At 49.0% G+C, this 18,494-nt stretch overlaps 1 protein-coding gene across 4 annotated transcripts in view; it reads right to left on the reverse strand.

The window, feature by feature from the left end:
- Positions 1–18,494, reverse strand: part of DYSF (dysferlin) — a 106,342-nt gene that overhangs the window by 19,919 nt on the left and 67,929 nt on the right. For all 4 annotated transcript variants that reach the window (XM_075709263.1, XM_075709261.1, XM_075709262.1 and 1 more), the window contains 9 exons: positions 16,167–16,265; positions 15,318–15,446; positions 13,972–14,127; positions 12,119–12,210; positions 9,666–9,836; positions 8,947–9,089; positions 6,264–6,403; positions 4,305–4,393; positions 3,943–4,038 (listed from right to left, as the gene is read on the reverse strand). In XM_075709263.1, the coding sequence (XP_075565378.1) occupies positions 3,943–4,038; positions 4,305–4,393; positions 6,264–6,403; positions 8,947–9,089; positions 9,666–9,836; positions 12,119–12,210; positions 13,972–14,127; positions 15,318–15,446; positions 16,167–16,265 (1,115 nt within the window). The remainder of the gene's footprint in view (positions 1–3,942; positions 4,039–4,304; positions 4,394–6,263; positions 6,404–8,946; positions 9,090–9,665; positions 9,837–12,118; positions 12,211–13,971; positions 14,128–15,317; positions 15,447–16,166; positions 16,266–18,494) is intronic.

An 18,494-nucleotide genomic window follows, 5' to 3' on the forward strand; every position in this document is an offset into this window, starting at 1 on the left:
ACACCAAGGATTTTGGAGTTCACTCAACATCACAGAGGCCATGAGCAGGTAATAAAATGTCTCTCACCCCTGTGGGTGCCTTGGGCTTCTATCTGTAGGGGTAACCTTGAGCCTGTAGGAGACTTGAGAGGGAATGCAACAGTCCCTGCAGTGTGGGAGATGAACCAACACTGGTGGTAGCAGCCTGAGAAGCTCTGCAATCTCTTCTCCTCCCTCCCCCGAGTTTTATGGATGTTTTAAAGACTCAGCATCGCCTTAAGCACACATCAAGTTCTAACCTGCCTTGGTGGGAGCTCCTTTCCCCTTTGCAGCCACCCCAAGACACTGGCCTTGTAGTTAACCCCTAAAGCCAGTCCTGGTTTTGAGGCAACCATGCTAAAGAACCAAAGGGCCACTTTTTTCCCTCTGTTCTCTGTCGATTTCTCCAAGATTATTATTTGAAAGTCCTAAATGGCCAAGAAGTTCTTCCCCAGGAAAAACCCAGAGTGGCCAGACCCTGATGTGGCCAGGGTGGTCCCCAGCCGCTCCCCTTAGAGACAGGTCCTCGCAGCAGAGTTCCCCTCCTGGTCTAAAAGAGCTTGCTGTGGTCCGCAACCAGTCCAGGGGCAAACTGAAAACTTTCCATAACAACTACTTTTTTCCAGCTGTGATTTTTGCAACTGTGGGGTTTTCGTTCTGCCCTCTTTCCCTGTCCAAGATTTTTCAGTATTCAGCAATCAACGAAACAAAACAAAACAATAAAACACATCCATTTGTGTATTTAGAGCCCTTCTGGAGGAAAGCCAGAGGATTCAGAGAGAATCTCTAATGAAAACAATTATCTCGTTTGATTGTTTTCCACTTAAATTGAAAATAAAGGGTTTTTGCCCAGCTATTCAAACAATTCCCTCTTCTCCAGTGCTTGAGAGGCGCACATGACCTGCCCCAAATGCCTTGTGGGAGACAGGGAAGGGAGGTCTACTCAAGTTCATCCTACAGTACACATCACATGCACATGTGCTACACGGACAGCCAGGGCTTGGTGGCAGTGGGAATTGTGTGATGAGGTTACACTAATACTTAAATTGTGGCTGGATTATTTGATTTGATCTGATAGGATGCAAATGGCAAGCCTGTGTGTTTATCCACATCCTTCAAAGCTTGGCAGGGACCCTCAGAGGATGCAGTGTGAGCGCCCTCTCCTTGCAGGCAAACAAAAGGACAAACAAATGGTTTGATGTGGATGCCTCTTTGGCACGGGTTGTTTGGGTTTTTTTTTTTTTCTTGCAGAACTTGTTGCACCCTCCCCCACTGCAGGAAAGAGATGTCAGAAATCAAAAGCATTCAAGTCACAGTGCCCCAGAATTAAAAACATGACGTAGGAATGGCCATGGTCACCAACCAAATGCCCATCTTGCCCAGTATCCTGCCTCTGACCAGGGCCAAGAGCAAATATCCAGGTAAGAGTACGGGATTGGGGCAAACACATCCTGACATCTTCCCAACACACCTCTCCAGACTCCAACAATTTGCAGGTCAGAGATTTCCTGAACCATGGATAATGAAAGGAGGGTGTAGTGAGGTGGGTGTTGGTCTCTTCTCCCATGTAGCCAGCGATAGGACAAGAGGAAATGGGCTCAAGCTGCGTCAGGGGAGGTTTAGGTTGGAAATTAGGAAAAATTTCTTCACGGAAAGGGTAGTCAGGCATTGGAACAGGCTGCCCAGAGAGGTGGGGGAGTCCCCATCCCTGGAAGTGTTCAAAAAATGGGCAGATGTGGCACTTGGGGTCATGGCTTAGTCTAGTCTACCCTTGATTGGTTTAGTGTGGACTTGGTAGTGTAGGTTAATGGTTGGACTGGATGATCTTCAAGGTCTTTTCCAACCTAAACGATTCTATGGTTCTATGATTCTATAACGGTTTTGTACTTAACAGGACTGGGCGGATTTTTAGCCCATTAATTCATCCAGTATTTTTTAAATCCATTCAGCTTAAGGTATCTCTGATATCCAAAGGCAAAGTTTGGTTCTTAAATCTAAGAGGCAACTTTGTTCTCAAAACTCACACACCTTCCCCTTTGTTCAGCACGAGTGTAAGATTTTGGTGGACCCAGGCCATCCTTTTACTTAGGAGCCCAAAAGGGGATGAAGATGAGTTTTAAAGATGCCACATAATAGCACATAAATCTCAGTAGTGGTGGCTGGTTGGAAGGGGACTCTGGAAAGTTCTAGTCCAACTGGCTCAAAGCAGTACTGGTTTTACTTTAAAATATCTTGAAAAACTTGCAAGACAATGAGTGAAAACCTCCCAGCCCCTGTGTGAACTGGCTCAGTGTTGGTCCATCCTCTTGGTGAAGCAAAACTTTTTACTGGAAATTTCACTATGAAAACAATACAAAAATATCCTCCATCAATGACAGTGACAGAGAGGGCTGTTAATTCAAAAAACCATCTTCAGTGCCTAATGAATATGATTTCCCTACACTACAACTCTTTTGTCTGCCTACAGCACTAGCCTTTAGGAAAGGAAAGTCTCTCTGCACTCAGCGTTGCACAACCTAAACTTGGTTGAGACTTCTTCATGCTACTGTAAGACTATCAATAAATAACTGATTAAATTAAATAAAATAAACGGCAACTGCCTCAGGCATAATAGAAAAGCTCCTATTTCATTTACCTGCCTAACTGACTCAACAATAATTTAGATATTATGTAGAAGATAATGCCCAAGAGACTGAGATTGCAGCCCTGGCCTTGCCTAATGGGTAAAATGGAGAATAAACCAGCAGTAGCGTCCTCAGAGAAGCACTGTGAGATCTTCTGAAGGAAAGCCACAGGTAAAAGCTCCTTGTCCATCGAGTTCACCCTAAAGTAGGCTCCAGCCCCCGCTCAGGAGGCAGCAGTGGACGCAAGGAACAGTCCCCACCAAAGCAGCACCACGCCATGGTGGTGAAGGCCACTTTGCTCACTGGATCCCACCTGCGGGGCAGACGCTTAAGCACAAGAAGGACCATTGCCTCCCCTCCCAATAGGATTATTCAGGCCTTACCCAGAGATGCTAGCGATGCAGCCATCTGAGGAGGAATATGAGGAAGTGGAGCGAGTTTTTAACTCATTTACAGCACTACGAGATTTGCTTGGTCATTGGGGATGCTAAAAGCCAGGCGAGGGATATCAGCGAGCACTGGATGCTCTCGCTCTCCCGGTAACACCCTGCAAGCACTACTATTTCAGAGCCCCAAAGTGCACAGAGCAGCTTAGCTGGAGCTGATAACAATGCACTTGATGTGAATACCAGGTAAGCAGTGCGCATTCTGGATTTACAGGAGGAAAATTGGGACTGTAAAAAAGGGATTTACAGTCTGTTTCAAAATCCTACCTCTTCCTGTCCATAAATCCAAAGAACGCACAAAATAAGTAAGTCCCTTGGCTGGGATTGCACCATTTTACACAAGATAAAACATAAATGGAGTCAGGCAGAGAAGGGAATGTGCCAGAGTAGTTACTGCTGGTTGCCACATTTTTGTGTGTTTCAAGGAAAAAAAGGAATTCCAAAAAAAGCAGCTATGCAAACAAGCCAACCTATGTATATGGAACAAGCCCATGGCTGTCCCGGGAGAGGAGTTGGGAAGGAGCCGACAGTGGAAATGCAGACTACGTGCCCCTCTCTCCGATGGCTAGGCTGCTTCCCCACGTCTTATCTTTCTAAATGTAAATATTGCCATGTAAGCATCCAAGAGATGCAAAGGAAAACTTGACATGGTGAAGCAGTTATGAGCCCAGCAGAGACATGTCTGCCGAGAAGCTCGATCCGTAGCTGGAGAGGTGTGAACGGCCCCTTCATCCCAGTGGGGGTTCATGTCTACCACAGCCATGTTGATGCCAAGGGCCATGTTAACTCCGTCACTGCTGCTCTTGCACCTTTAGGCTAATGTACCCAGAGCACACAGAAGCGGGGTGGCTTACCCTTTGACGTAGATGTCACTCATCTTCTCGCCGGTGATGCTGAGGTCATCGAGGATGACGTCCTTGGTGTTCCAGATGATGCAGCGCAAGAAGAACCTGGACAGCCCCAGGAACAAAAGCAACATGAGAGGTGGAAATCTCGGTCCAGAGCCCACCTAGACAGCCTGGTTGTGCTACTCAGCTGTTTAGCTGAAGGAGCTAAGACATGAGCTCATCATCTTCCTCTGAAGATGAGCCCACATAGATGTTTCTTAACTAGGCAGGTGAATGCCTCCCCATCTGACATCTCCGAGCCCTCTCCTCTCCCCTCACAAACAGAAGGTGCTGAAACCAGCACTGCACTGAGTAAGAAATAAAGTTACCTCTTGGCTTTGCGTGGCGTGATGTTGAAAGGGGGGCCAGGCTGACCCAGAGATTTCGGAAACAGGTCCACCCACATCTGTAGCTTTCCCTGTATGGAAAGAAAGGCACACGAAGCCTGGTGAGCCTCCAAACTGGGTTACCTTCACCTCCTCAGTAAGACCTAGTAGTGGAGAGAGAAAATATCAAGTGCTCCCATGTTCCTTAGTTGAAAACTAAGGTTTCCTTAATGGAAAAGTGTCATTAAGTATTATATTAAAAATATTTTAGTGATAGCTGGGTATATGTTAATGGCTTGCGATATCTAAGTGGTTGGTCTGGATAAGTTGAAGGTGCACTCTGCCTTTACTCTCCATGACTGACTATCTTTACATAGGGACAGACTAAAGATTAGGTCCATGGGAGGTGTTGGAGAAGCAAGCAGCTCACTTGTTTTCCATGGTGTCACCAGTTGTCACCAGCTAGACAGCCGGTTTATGGGTTTCTGACCCATGGGAGTGGAGGATGGGTTGAGGAGAGGGGAATCTAATTCCACTTTCACAAAATCCTTCCAGGGAGAGAGCAGCAGAAATGCAGCTGAAATCTCAGGGGGGATGTTTTTAGGTGGCCTCTTTTACCGTAAAACACCAATGGGTGCCAATAAAATATTTTATTGTGCAGTCTCAAGGGTTGGAAGAAAAAAAAAAAAAGTCATCCTTTGACAATCAGCCCATCAGAGAGGGGTTTGTGGTTTGCTTGCTTTTTGGCAAGAAAATCTCTCATTTCAGCAGAAAACTTTAAAAGCCCAACCTGGCTTTTAGCTCACTACAGACAGCCCGATAGAGCCAGCCTGTTCTGTGGCTTTGCAGCAGGTCAGAGCCATGCTTTTGGGAACTGCCCTGAATGCAACATATACCGAGTCACACAGATTAATCCCCCTGGGCCCAGCGTCACGCTATGGATGCCCTTGGTTAGGAGCACCGGTGCAGGGCAGACCCCGATTGCTCTGCCCATATGCAACCCCACGTCATGGAGGAAGCACCCTTGCGTCTCCATGGCTGGTCCAACAAGACCATGACACCTGTACCTGTAAGAACAGCATGGACCCACTTGTCAGCTGATAGAAGCCATCTCCTGCCTCTAATCATCATTTTCATCGGGTGAATTAACATGAAAAGGCATTAGAGTAGTTGCCAATGCATTTACTTCTGCCGGCAATTCTCTCCCACCACTGGCAAGGTGGTCTGAACCACAGAAGGGAACTGGCTAAAACGGTGCAGATCAGTGGCTGTGCATATTTACACCAGCTGCAGAGCTGATCTCTTGAAACTGCCTTTGCAATGCAACTGGAACCTGTACGACAGATGAAAATTAATCATTTTTTTCTTCAGGAAGCAGCATTTTTTGATCCAAATGCATAAAGTACACATACGTCTTAATCAAAGAAAAGGGGTTAGGCTAAGTACAGATACCTGGATTTTGATTGGGTTTGGATGGAAACCTGTTTAGTTTTCATTTGGCTAAAAAACATCCCGCCTGCAACAGTATTAACACTTTACGCCTCCAAGGGCGGTTTCATGCTGCAGAAATCACACTTTGGCTGCATTGCCAAAGGAGCCTGCAGTGTCACGACCGGTACAGAAGAATTCTTCATTAAGACCTTCAGATCAGAAATGGCTTTCCCACAAAAAAAAAGAAAAAAAATAAAATTGTGAGCAAATGCTGATAAAAATGAACACAGGAGGCTGGAATCGATCTCCCCAAGCACCCTGAGCAAGCCAGCCACGGAGCTGAACTCCAGCCTGTGTTTGATAGCCAGCGCTCTGCTCTGTCCCACCAGCTGACTCCCCTCTCCGGGAAAAGCCCGTCTCCTGGGGCAGGTATCCCCAGCACGGCTCCGCAGCAAGCCAGCCACCTGCTTAGCATTGGATCGAAAGGAGGTGATGCTCTCGGTCTTGTCCTGGGCACGTCACACCACCCACCTGCTCGATTTCTGGCTGGAGAGGGCTGTAAAGAGGTCTCGTCTCCACATGCTCCGGCACCAGCCCTTGCTTCCGCAGCGCGTACAGGGCAAGACGCTCCTCCACCGGCCCCAGGTGGGGGTTAAGGGGTTTGCCGTCCTCTGCCACAGAGCAAAGAGCAGCGTTACGCCACGCCACGGCTGCAGCTGCGCCGGGACGGGTTCTGGCTGCCCCGCCGGGATCTCCGCAAGGCAGCAAGCACGAGCCCACCGGCCTCACTGCAGCCAAGGGCGAGCAGGAGGAGCACAGCCTCCGTTTGCAAATCCACCATCATCACAAACTCTCCAGGACACAGGGCAACCTGTTCCCAGCGGGACACGTGGGCAAACCGCCGTGCAATGGGACGGAGACCTGTGGGGACTCTTGTGCAAGTCCCCCCCTGCCCCAAATCACAGTAAGTGAAACATTGCAAGGACCAAGTTGAAGCACATGGAGAGTCCAGTCTTTGATCCTGCTGAAGGGTTCTGGCCCCCTAAAATCATGGCAGTTGGGGCTGCAAGGTCCCCAGCAGCCCTCCAGCCCATGCTGCTGCTCTGCTGCCGTTCCCACCCCCAGCAGAGGTTTATCTAATGTGTGATCAAAGCTCTTCAGGGAGAGGAGATGAAAGGGTCTGCTCTGGTGCAGTTTGCAAGCACTCATGTGATGGATATTATTTAAATCCTGTCCTTTAAAACCATCCAGGATCTTCAGCCAGGCAGAGGATTGAGCTCCCTGCAGGGTCCTGCTGCTTCTCTGCAGGTCCCAGGGTGGCAGACAGAAATGAGAGGAAAAGGATGGCCATGCAGGCACCACCAGCACAGCCTGATGGCCGGTCCTAGTCCCTGCTCCGGTCTTCACTGCTCCCACTGTATTCATGGTCTTTCATCAAAATGAACCAGCACACAACAGCCGCAGCAAACGCGAGCAGACCCGAAACCATCTCCACCTCCCCACCCCTCCTCCACACCAGACCCTAATCCCTCCGCAAATAGGTCAGACAAGACCTAGCCATAATGGCCATCGTTGCCTTCTCTGTCCTGGTATTTGGGATCCCTTGTAACACCCAGGTACCGCGGATGGCCAGCTTGGCCTCAGCTGAGCCTGCTCCTGCCTCCCCATCCGCACATGCCATGCTGGAGCTGGTGGAGGACATCACCCCCAAGACGCTGCCTCTCAGCCACAGCGTTTCAAGGCCGTGCACCTTCAAGGACCTTTGAAATGAAACGCGCTCCATAAATATTATTACAGCTCTGCAACTTTCAGGTGATATATCCCAGCTCCTTTCTTGGCAATATCTTGAAGTGGTTAACTTCAGACATATGGGCTATTTCCCAAGCAGTGGAAACCTGGCGTGCGCGCGTGTGCGTGTGTGTGTGTGTGTGTGCATGCACAGGAAAAAGAAAAAGCCCCTCTCAGAAAACAACAAATGTGGGGGTTATGGAATAATGGTCCGGGTGCAGTGCTTGTAAAACCCATGCTCTCGTGTTTAATAGCTTCACTTTATACCACCAGGTTCAGATCTGACATTGCTCTGCGAACACAGCTGGTTTCCAGATCTCCTTGAGGTCAAGCATCAGACTTTGTTCTGTTTTTTGAACTGATTACCATTAAAGCAGAGGAAGGTGAAAGGCAGGGGCTGGGAGAGGGGGGAAGACCCCGCTCGGTTTAACACCTTTCCAGCCCTTGCTGAAAACCTTTCGCATAACGAGAGGCTGCAAAGGAGCCGTTGCTTCCCCACTCTTCCTCCTAAGAGGAGAACCATGAATTTGTGCCTTGATTCCTAAGAGCAGGGAGAGGGATCAGCCCTGGGCTGTGCCGTCTTGTGCCTCTCCAGGCCAAGTCCTCCTCGATGGCTCTGCAATACCGTAGTGGCCTTTAACAAAGTCAAACTGCAGCTCCTGAGCCATACAGTGGGGTGTCACCTCCTCCCTGGGCCAAAACACCCCTTCCATGTTTAAAAGCAGACTTTTCTCTAAAAGACAAACTTTGGCCCCCAAGGATGCCAGTCAGATGGGCATGAGTTGATGCCCGGCATATTGCAGGTGTCAGTGTTGGTGGGGTTTTTTTGTGCAAACAAGAAAATGCCTCCCCATCACTCGGTGATATTTTCTCCTTGCTGGCAGAGGCTGATTTTGCACTTCCAGCTAGAGCACACCTCGCCCCCCAAGCCATGAGCCGTGGTGCGATTGCTGGGCACTGTTGTATGATATTGTCTCCCTCTAGTGACTCCAGCCCCGAAACGCAGAGATGCAAACAGCACAACTGCTCCTCCGGCCCAAGCAGCAGCTGGAAGATCAGGCTGGAGCCTCTCTGGCTGCGACGGACTTTGCTGCTCCCAGCCTGCGTGTATTTGGTTTGCTGCAAGCAGCAAAGGGCAGTCACTCAAGGCCAAAGTTAAGGTGGCTGGATTGCAGGTCTGGGTTCAACCCTGGGGTTTGGTGCAGATCCAACTGCAACCTGCAGCCTTTGGGGCAGAGCCAAGCTTGGGAAAGATGCAGAGCCAACCTGGACAGCAAGGTGAGGAGGATGGGGACGTGCCCATCACCCAGTCCTGGCCTCCATGACAACCCTGCACTGTGATACGTTCATGACCTCCGACTCCATCCCTTGCTCTGGATAAAGAAAAGTTATTTGCAACCCCGAAACTGTTACCCAGTTACCTTACCCAGTTCAGAGAGGATGTACTCTTGCTCCCTGAAGATGACCCGATCGGACTTGTAGGTGGGAGCCTTGTAGTTGTGCTGCAGAGAGAAGAGGTGAAGCAGCTGGGAAGGACGGAGTTGGTCTCGCCACTGGTTGGGTCCAGAGCTGAAACCAAACAGGAGGGAGAACAGCAGCTCAACATGTGATAAAACATCTTCCAGCCTCAACAAGGGGCAGGAGCAGCGTTACACTGGCGACAAAGGTGCAGCCAGCGCCAAGTCTGTGCTCGCCTTGGCCCACTGGTGAACGGGGCTGTATGTCCCACACCCCGCTCAGCCCCGGCTTGCAGGGCTGGGGTGCCCTGATAGCCCCCTCAGACCCACGAGGTCACCCTTCAGCTGGCCCCGTGCATGGGGGCTGTCCTCACCGCAGGATGCCCAAGAGGCATCAGGGATGTAACAGGATCTTCCCAAGGCGATTTCTGTTATTGGAAGCATTTCAAGCTTCTGGAGGAGAGCCAGGGCTCAGGGAAGTTCCTCAAATGTGGGGCTTTGCCGTGTGAACCTGTCTCTCTAAACAAATCTCTGTGGTGAAGTACAGCCCTGGTCAGGTCCCCCTGGGACACACCTGGGCCAGCAGACCCATGGGCTGAGGCATCACCCCGGTCCCCATGGCCAGCTCGGCACCGCGCAGCCCTGGCAGCTGCGGAGACCCACTGCCTGAGTCTGCGGAGGTACCTACATGCAGTAGGTTTGGGGGAGGCCACAGCGCGCCCCGTATTTTGACAGGAACCGGTTCTCCAGGTCTATGATGGTCTCCCCAATCTTCTCATCCTTCGACAGGAGGTCGTAGTCGTAGAGCGTGACCTTCAAGTCCTTCTCCAAGGGCAGAGTGCAGCTCAGCTCGAACATCCTGTGCAACGGGAGCCAAGAAACATCCATGAGATGGAGGTTCACGCTGCTGCGTGCCCCACGGGAAACGGACCCACGCACCATCCCAACCCACCAGTGCTGGGAGGACAGCACACCCGCTGTGCATCTTTGCCACGTTGGCCCACTACTATTGGCCCTGGGTTGTACTGGCTTAGCTTGTGGGTAAACACATAAACAAGCATGCTTTGGGTTTCTTTTTGCCTGGTTGAATTATTCTCAAGCAGGTTTAGTTTCCTGCTTAGTTTCTCCATCTGCTAATTGGACATGACGGTGGTCACTGCAATATCCTGGGAAAAGAGCAGCAGGCGAAAGTCAGGAATCATCATTGCCGTGGAATTTGAAAGGGGGAGAAATGACAGCTTTGGAAAACCATCTGCTCTTTGAGCCCAAAGAGCAAATGTCCAAAACAAGAGTCAAGCCTGCCTGGGCCAAGCTTGTGGTCAGCATGAGACTGACCCTCCAAAGCCTCCTTGTCCTCTCCTCCCGGTTCGAAGCACCTTTTTTCGGTGCTGTCTCCTCTGCCATCATTACACCACAGTCCACATACTGACATAAATAAAGCAAGAGCAAACCTTCCTCTCCCTCTACAAATAAAGGACTGCAAGAGACAAAGCACCAAGACCCCACCAAAACACAACGCCCCGATCCAGACCGAGACGGTGCTTTTGGATGTGAGCGATGTGGAAGGTGGTACGACAGGGTGAGCAGGACAGCCCGGGTCTGACCCACCACTACCAGGAACCCCTCCACCTGCTGCCGAAAGGCAGGCAATGCCGGGGAGAAACACGACGCCCATTCCCACTGCCAGCACCCACCCCGCAGCAGCTTTTAAGGAGGGGAAGTGAGTGATTATGCCACCAATTAAGAGTGCAGGAGGAACTGGGGTCAGCAGAAAGTAATTAGCTAAAGCTGGATGGCAGCCAGCCGCCCAGGGAAAAGCTCGTGAAACAAGAGGTTTAATAGCCGCCAGCAGCCAGGACCTCGGTTTTACATCTTGCTTTAAAGACGGGGTGGGAGGTGCAGCATGCTGTCTAGACGGCCTCTGGCCGGGAGCCAGGCTTGGCGAAGGAGGGCTTGCTCTGCCAAGCACTGCTCACCAGGGTCTGGATGTGGGCTCTGCGACAGGGCAGGAGATCCTGGCCCACCGGAGACCGGGGCTCCCTCACGCCAGATGGGGAGCAACCACTCTGCATTCACCGTAGGAAAGGCAGAGCTGCCATCTCCGTTTGGCAGAAGAGGAGGAAATGGCTTGTCTAATGCAGACTGTCCTCCACAGTCTCACCAGTATCACCCTCACCATCCCTTTCCCTTCTCCTCCATCCTTGCAGAGGGTGTATCTCCCTCTCCATCTTGCCTTGTTGGGAAGGTGTCGTGGCATTGACATCCTGAGCTGGCGAGAACCACCTAAGAAAACCAGCTGGACGTCATGTGGAGTAGGGCTTGACCCCTGCTTGTGTTGAAGCATAACCCCCTACGTCTAATCCAGCCTTTCTGGGACACCAAAGTCCTATCGGCACGTGGAGGCTGAGCACCAGGTTTTCCTCTATCTCCCTCCACTTTGCCTGGTCCCTGTGGTGCTTTCTGGCTCTGATGAATACTTTTTTCTGAAAACAGTGTTATCTTCTGCCTTTTATCGGAGTTATGGCCCTACTGCAAGGCAAACTCAACCAGCCCATATCAAGTTTACAGATAATTTTCAGGGCATCTGATTTTGAGGGGTCCCATGCTGCAGCCTAATCAAGCAGGCCTCCATTCATCGTGTCTTTTCTTCAGACTTTTAACCAAAGAGCCTAAATGAGGAGCAGAGTTTCCCCAGACTCTCTCTACCACCACTGGGATGAGGCAGATGCCTCCACAAGGGAATCTCAGGTCTAAGCAACCCTCCTGATGTCTCCACTGATGACAGACCAGACCAAGTACATGCTCCACAGCTCAAAAGTCCCAGGGAAAAGACGAACACAAGCCATGGTGGGTCGGACGGTGGTCGAGCCAAGGCCAGTCTCACTTCAGCAAGGTCGAACGTGAGGTGAGAGCACGCCATGGGAATCACAGAACAGTTCGGGTTAGAAGGGACCTTTAAAGGTCATCAAGTCCAACCCCGCTGCAACGAGCAAGGACATCTTCAACTCAATCATATTGCTCAGAGCCCTGTCCAACCTGACCATGAATGTAGGTTGGAATGGGAAGCTCTGGCTGGCCTGGTCCTATTCCCTCAATATGACTTAAAAAATCACATGGACTCCAAACTGAATCAAAACTTACTTTCCAAAGACAGGCTCCAGCGTGCAGGGGAGGTAATTTTCTTGGTCGTTTATGGATTTCTTTCCCACTGAAATCTTCACGTAGGGATCGCACTAAAGATGGGCACGAAAATAAATGCAAGAAAGAGTCACTGCACTGCAATATTGACGGCGAAGGGATAACTCTGCCTCCCCTTGTCCCAGCAAGCAGGATCTTCCACCACCCTTGACAAACGCCTATTTTCAAGGATAGGACAAACTGACCATTAACTCCTTACCACAAATCTGTCACCATCAGGCAAGAGCTACCTGCACTGCAATTCCTTTTTGAGGATGATAGAAGGACCAGTTAGCAGTGTGGGACAAGGGTCCAAGCCCTTCTGAGGCCCATGGGATGGAAAAGCAATAAAAGAGCATGAAAAAAACTACTTGTGGCTTGTTCGACGGACTGGGCTTCCTCTCAAGTCCTCAGGATGTTCCCATTCTCATCTGAGTCACCTATTTTGGGGTTCCATCGAGGTCATCATTTTTTAAGTTTGAGGTCTACTCAAAAATAGATTTACAAATGTAGGGGACTAAAATGTCAAAGGTAAAACATTTTGTTTCAAAAAATGTGGTTCAAAACCATTTATTTCCAAGATGCTGCAACAAATCTAAAAAAAATAAAATGGAAGCATACTTTAACATAAAGCCTCATTGTGCATCTAAAAGTTGTATCAGATATTTTTACATTTTTAGCAAGTTTTTAAGTTTCTCTCTCACAACTAAAACTATTCCAGGAAGCCAGCATAAATGTGAAAAGTGGTTAAATTAACTCGAGTCAGCATTTTTGCCAGGGCAAGGAAAAAAAAAAAAGAAAAAAAAACAACTTCACCTAAAAGATGTCACCCAGCTGGAGTCTAGTACCTAGAGGGACCCACCATCTTACTCAGCTCACATAAAAATAAAAATAAATAAATAAATAAATAAACCACAAATGGGAAAGATGTTGGCTAGTAACGCTCCCTGGAAAAAACACCCAGGCCAAGTTCCTCGTCACTTTTCCTTGACTCGTAGATTTTTTTAAGAAGCAAAGGATGGAACAGCAGTGCTTGGGGAAGGTCTGCAGCGTGAGGATGGACTGGGCATCCAGGCCTCTCCTTTTGTCTCCCCTTGATTGTGATGAGTTTTAGGAGACATCACAGCAGAGGGGCAAAGACTGTGGGTCAAACTTGGATTGGTTTCAGTTTTCAATGTTAGAAAAACATTTTTTCTACTCCTCCTTTTTGATCTGCAGGAATCTCTTACGGGAGATTTCTAAGAAATTGAAAACTTTCATTCCAAGTCCATTTTCAAAAACTTGAGCAGATTAAAAAGCAGGGGGGGGGGGGGTTGTTCATGTCAAAATATTTCCCATACATTTTTTTAACTTTTTCCCTATTTTCCAGTGGAACAAAGAGAGTTAAGGAGGATTTTTCCCTGAGGTTTTTTGCAAAGTGAAACAAAATGAACATTTTCTTTTTGAACCAACACAATTTTCTTTTTGCACTGAATTTTTCTTCCAGACTGGCAAAGCTTTGCAAAAAGCAGTCATGTGAAAGACATGATTTTGTTTCCTTTGGCACCAAGGTAAAAAAAAAAAAAAAATCATTTAGCTATTTTAACTAGCCCTACTGAAAAATCCCTCAGGATGGAGGAAGAGTTGGCTCCTGGGATTCCCAGATGTTGCAATGGAGGCAGAAAGAAGGGGTAGATTTTTCTCCTTTTTTGCTGTCACCATTGTTTCTAAATTTTAAGCCATATACACAAATTTTGATCAATCGGGACTGGCCTGTTGAAAGAGTCCACTCCGTGACCCAACATTGAGGTCCACCAGCACTTTCTCCAGCAGGTTACCTTGCCATTGGCGTCCTTGGGTTGGAGGTCGAAGGCCCGGATGATGTAGACCCTGACAAGACACTCCTGGGGTCCTCTGGCCGGCAGCTGGTGGAACTGTCGAGGTGGCACTGGGACTCGCGGGTCATCCGGGAGAGGGTAAATTTTGAACGAACCCTGTGAAGGACAGACATGTTCAGCTGCACTTGCACACCCACACGTGCAGATGGGTCTCGTGTGAGCAGGCTTGCAACAACGGTCTGGATGGTTGCATAGAATCACAGAATGGTTTGGGTTGGAAGGGACCTTTAAAGGTCATCTGGTCCAACCCCGCTGCAATGAGCAGGGACATCTTCAACCAGATCAGGTTGCTCAGAGCCCCGTTCAACCTGACCTTGAATGTTGATGGGGCACCTACAACTACTACAATGCTGGGGACAGAGCCCAGGTCCTGACCCTCCTCTATTACTAGACCAGACCACGTCCTGTCAGGCTCTTCATGGTTGAGGGAGCCAGGAGCAGGGTGGCGAGCTGCCTGTATCATTCATCTCTTGCCTGAACGTCAATGCAAACTCTGTTATAAGTCTGCACAGAGCCACTCCGGCCTGTTTGTCCTTTACCTCTTCTACCTCCCTGTCCTTTGAGCCTTCACGTTTTTAAAGAGGCGTGAAGGAGCCTTGCTATGAATCAGCCCTGCGAAGGTTTAGGCTGAGCCTTTCTCTGCAGGGACAGTTTTAAGGGTTCCTGAACAAGGCAGCTGGTTCCTGAGAGAGGGGCGGGAGGAGGAGAGAGAAAATGCAAAAATTTACAAGTGTTTTATTCACCAGAGCTGATTTCCACCCAGTGAAGTGGCAGGAATCTGTCTCTAGGTATTGCTTAGGGGAGGACAGTGCTGAGTAAGAGCAGGAATTAAAAAAAATTTAATTCCTCTTCTCTTGCAAACAGGCTAAAGGTTAAAAAAAAGCAAAAGATGCATTGCTCCTCTGCACTGGACAGACACCTCCAAAGGGAGAGCTCTGAGCACTGGCTTGGGGAGACCATCAGTGCTCACACACACTCCCACCACTGCCCTGGAGAAAGAAGATGCTCCATCGCTTACATCCAGCGTTGGCTCCAGATAGGTTTTTGCTGGAGGACAACACAGCCTAGACTGGGTTTGAAGCATGCAAGGTACTCACTGCTGGAAATACAGCAGCCAAGCCAGACCTGCACAGGCAGGTTGTTCAGACTTGGCCCGGTGGTCTACTCTTATGGCCCATTTCTCACTGAATTCCTACCCAAAAATAGTCAATTGGCAACTCAGCAGCAAGACCTTCCGCCCAGCAGAGTGTGTTCCCAGGTACAGGTAGAAAGAGAGACCATCGCACCTTAAACTCCCCCACAACCGAGGGGTCGTCATTCGAGTCCTGCGACCGGCCGCGATACAGCTTAAAGGTGTGGCAGAAGTCGGAGAGATGCTCAAAGTCCTCCACATTCTCCAGCTCTGTCTCGTAGACCTGGGGAGGGAGAGATGGGGGACGAGGGCAGGGACTGCTCCCGGGCAGCGGGGGACCAGCAGCGTGTCCCCACCGATCTGGGACAAGTCTTGACCTAAGCTCCTCAGTCTGGGGGAAACACCACCCACAGGGACCGAGTCCTGGGACCTGTCACCCTCGTTGTCCCCCCAGGACAGTGATGAAGAACAGACCTTGAGCAACCCTACAATAAATAACAGCACATCACAGAAGACCCAGACTAAGCCAAGGTGTCGCAGAGGGTTTTCATCAGCCAGAGCGACCTTCCTGCTGGGAACATTTTCCTTAAGACCGGGCAAGGTCTTCCCCATTTGAGTCCTATTTGGGCTCCTGTGTTAATTTTAGCAATTCTTGTAACAGGGTACCTAAATCTCCCTCTTCCCTAAGCAATCTCTGGCCTTCCTTGTTGTTCCCAAACACTTTTCAGGGTGGCAGTTCCCCACCTCCTCTGCCATTTAGAAAAGTGACAATTTCTTGAAGTCTGCAAAGTGGAAAGTTACCAGAAATGATTTTACAAAGAAAACCAAGTTTTCAAAAGTTATTTTTTAAAACAAAAGTACCTGCTCTTAGGGGAAAATTATCTTTTTTGGTTTTTTTGGTCCCAGAAGGAAAAAAAGCCTAAACACAAAAAAATCAAAGCTTGTGGAAAAACATCATGGAGAGTGCAGGTCCAATGAGCCAGAACCAGCCAAGGCCACTTACCTTCAGGGTGTCAAAGCCCTTCTCTAAATAGGAGCCACATTTTTCCCTCTCTCCTGTCGAAGCATAGAATTTGCTCCACCAGTCAATGAATTCTTCCTCCTGGTGGCAAGGGATACCAAAGTTACAGATCTCCATGAGCAAACCCCAACAATCAATGACAGCAGCATCTCCCATAATTGCTAGAGGTGAACTTCTGCCCTGTGCACCAACCCCATGGCACAGCCTGGGTTTGGTGGGTCTCTGTCCTGCAGAGGTGATGAAGTTATCATGAACCCAACCTACAGCTCCCCACTGCCTGGTTTCAAGGTGCTTTTGGGATGCTTCCAGCCCAAATCCAGCTGTTGGCAGCCACGGCGACACCACGGACCTGTCAGCAGAGAGGATGATTCTCCATAGGAGGATGAGGTAGAGCTCACACGAAGAAATGCACAGCATTTTTAGGCCAGGAGCAGATTTTGGCCAGTTTGGATGGTAGTCTTCCCAGGACCTCAGTGCAGGACCGCACAGGGGATGAGACAAATTAACTCTTGTGCTAACATGGTCCTGACAGCCTGAAATTCAGGGAGGACGTGAGGACTGCTCTTAAACTCAGCCCCCAGTTTAGGCATGGTCTGGGAGGTTTTGGGGTTTCTGGGATGGGGATTGCCTTTCTGGTTTGTGTCCCAGCACCACCCAACCTCCCCATCCAAACAAAGCACATGGGCAACCAAATATATGCATAAAATGCATATACTTCCACTAAATAAAAACGGTCCTCAGGTGCTGCACCTCGCTCAGGCGTAATGTAACTGTTCTCATTGATATTATACAAAGGAACGGGCAAATATCATACAGCCTCAGCCTCACAACCTCCCAGCCCACAGCCACAATGCCATTAAGGAGCATTTGCCTCATCTGCTATGCAAACTGGATTTCAGCTCCAAGGATGCTGTTCCAAGAAGAAAGCCGGCTGCCGGTTTCAACAAATGTATATATTTTATAAGAGCACCATTTTTGAAATTTATACAAGCAAAGATGAAGGGGCTTTGACTGTGATTCATGAAACATTCCTGAAAAATAATGATGTCTTATTTTAGAAGTCCACAAAATTCCATCACACTGACCTAATGGAGGAATCATAATAGAGGTTTATTGGATTTATATTTTAAGCCAACGGTGCAGGCTTTAAATTGCTGTCTTGAATAGACATTGTTTTTAATAGAAATATTACATAAATTAACTCTGAGGCCTCTGCTGCCTCCCTTTTCTTGAAAAAAAAAAAAAAAAGGGCCTTTCATCGCTTCCCCTGTTTTATTGTTTAAAAAGCTACACTCTGACCATCATGGCTTTATTACGACATTCCACAGGTACTGAGTTACAAAGAAAGCACTTAAACTAATCTGACGACTTACCCATGGTATCTTCTGCAGCCCCAAGACAAAGAATTTGGTTAGATATTTTTGCTGATTTCTACTGATGTTACAAAAAAAAAAGGGGGGGGGAAGGAAAAAAAAAAAAGAGGAGGCAAGGGGAGCAGCTGGAATGTTAATAGCGAAGGACATTAATCCATTTGCCTGCAAATGGGAAAGCCAGGGAAAGCAATGGCTCCACCACATAAGCGACTGAATTCAGGGATTTCATTTAGCAGCCAGGCAATAGCCAAAATCACCTCCAGTGTTTTATCTTGGACATGATACAGGACGGTCCTCAGAGTGGGGGTCTGTGCCCTGAGCCCTGGCACAGATGGCTGAGGGACCTCAAGCGTCCTCCGTGCCCTCTCCAACTTTTGCATGGACCCCACGGGGTTGCAATGGGGCACAGGCCCACGGCGGAGCATCGCTTGTGGGTAAATTTCACATCAAGTGACTAACTGCTAAAATTTTGACTTGGGGAGAAGCTCACTCAGATGTCGTGATCATGGTTATCATGATCATGGTTATCATGGTTCATGGTTATCAGAAGGTTTGCTGTCTCCCCATCCCTGCTCATGCTCTCTTCCCCCACAACCACAGCTCCCACAGAGCAGGGACCGCCGTAATGTGGGCTGGCACCTGTGTCCCAAATGCCCCGAGGCTGGAGTCAGGATTGCAAACATTTTCCCATTCAGTACTGAGAGGGGAGACCTTATCACTCTCTACAACTACCTGAAAGGAGGTTTTAGTGAGGGGGGTGTTGGTCTCTTCTCCCATGTAGTTAGCGATAGGATGAGAGGGAATGGGCTCAAGCTGCGTCAGGGGAGGTTTAGGTTGGAAATTAGGAAAAATTTCTTTACGGAAAGGGTGGTCAAGCATTGGAACAGGCTGCCCAGAGAGGTGGTGGAGTGACCATCCCTGGAAGCGTTCAAAAAAC

Source organism: Pelecanus crispus, chromosome 4 (genome assembly GCF_030463565.1).
Source record: "Pelecanus crispus isolate bPelCri1 chromosome 4, bPelCri1.pri, whole genome shotgun sequence".
Taxonomy (NCBI): Eukaryota; Metazoa; Chordata; class Aves; order Pelecaniformes; family Pelecanidae; genus Pelecanus; species Pelecanus crispus.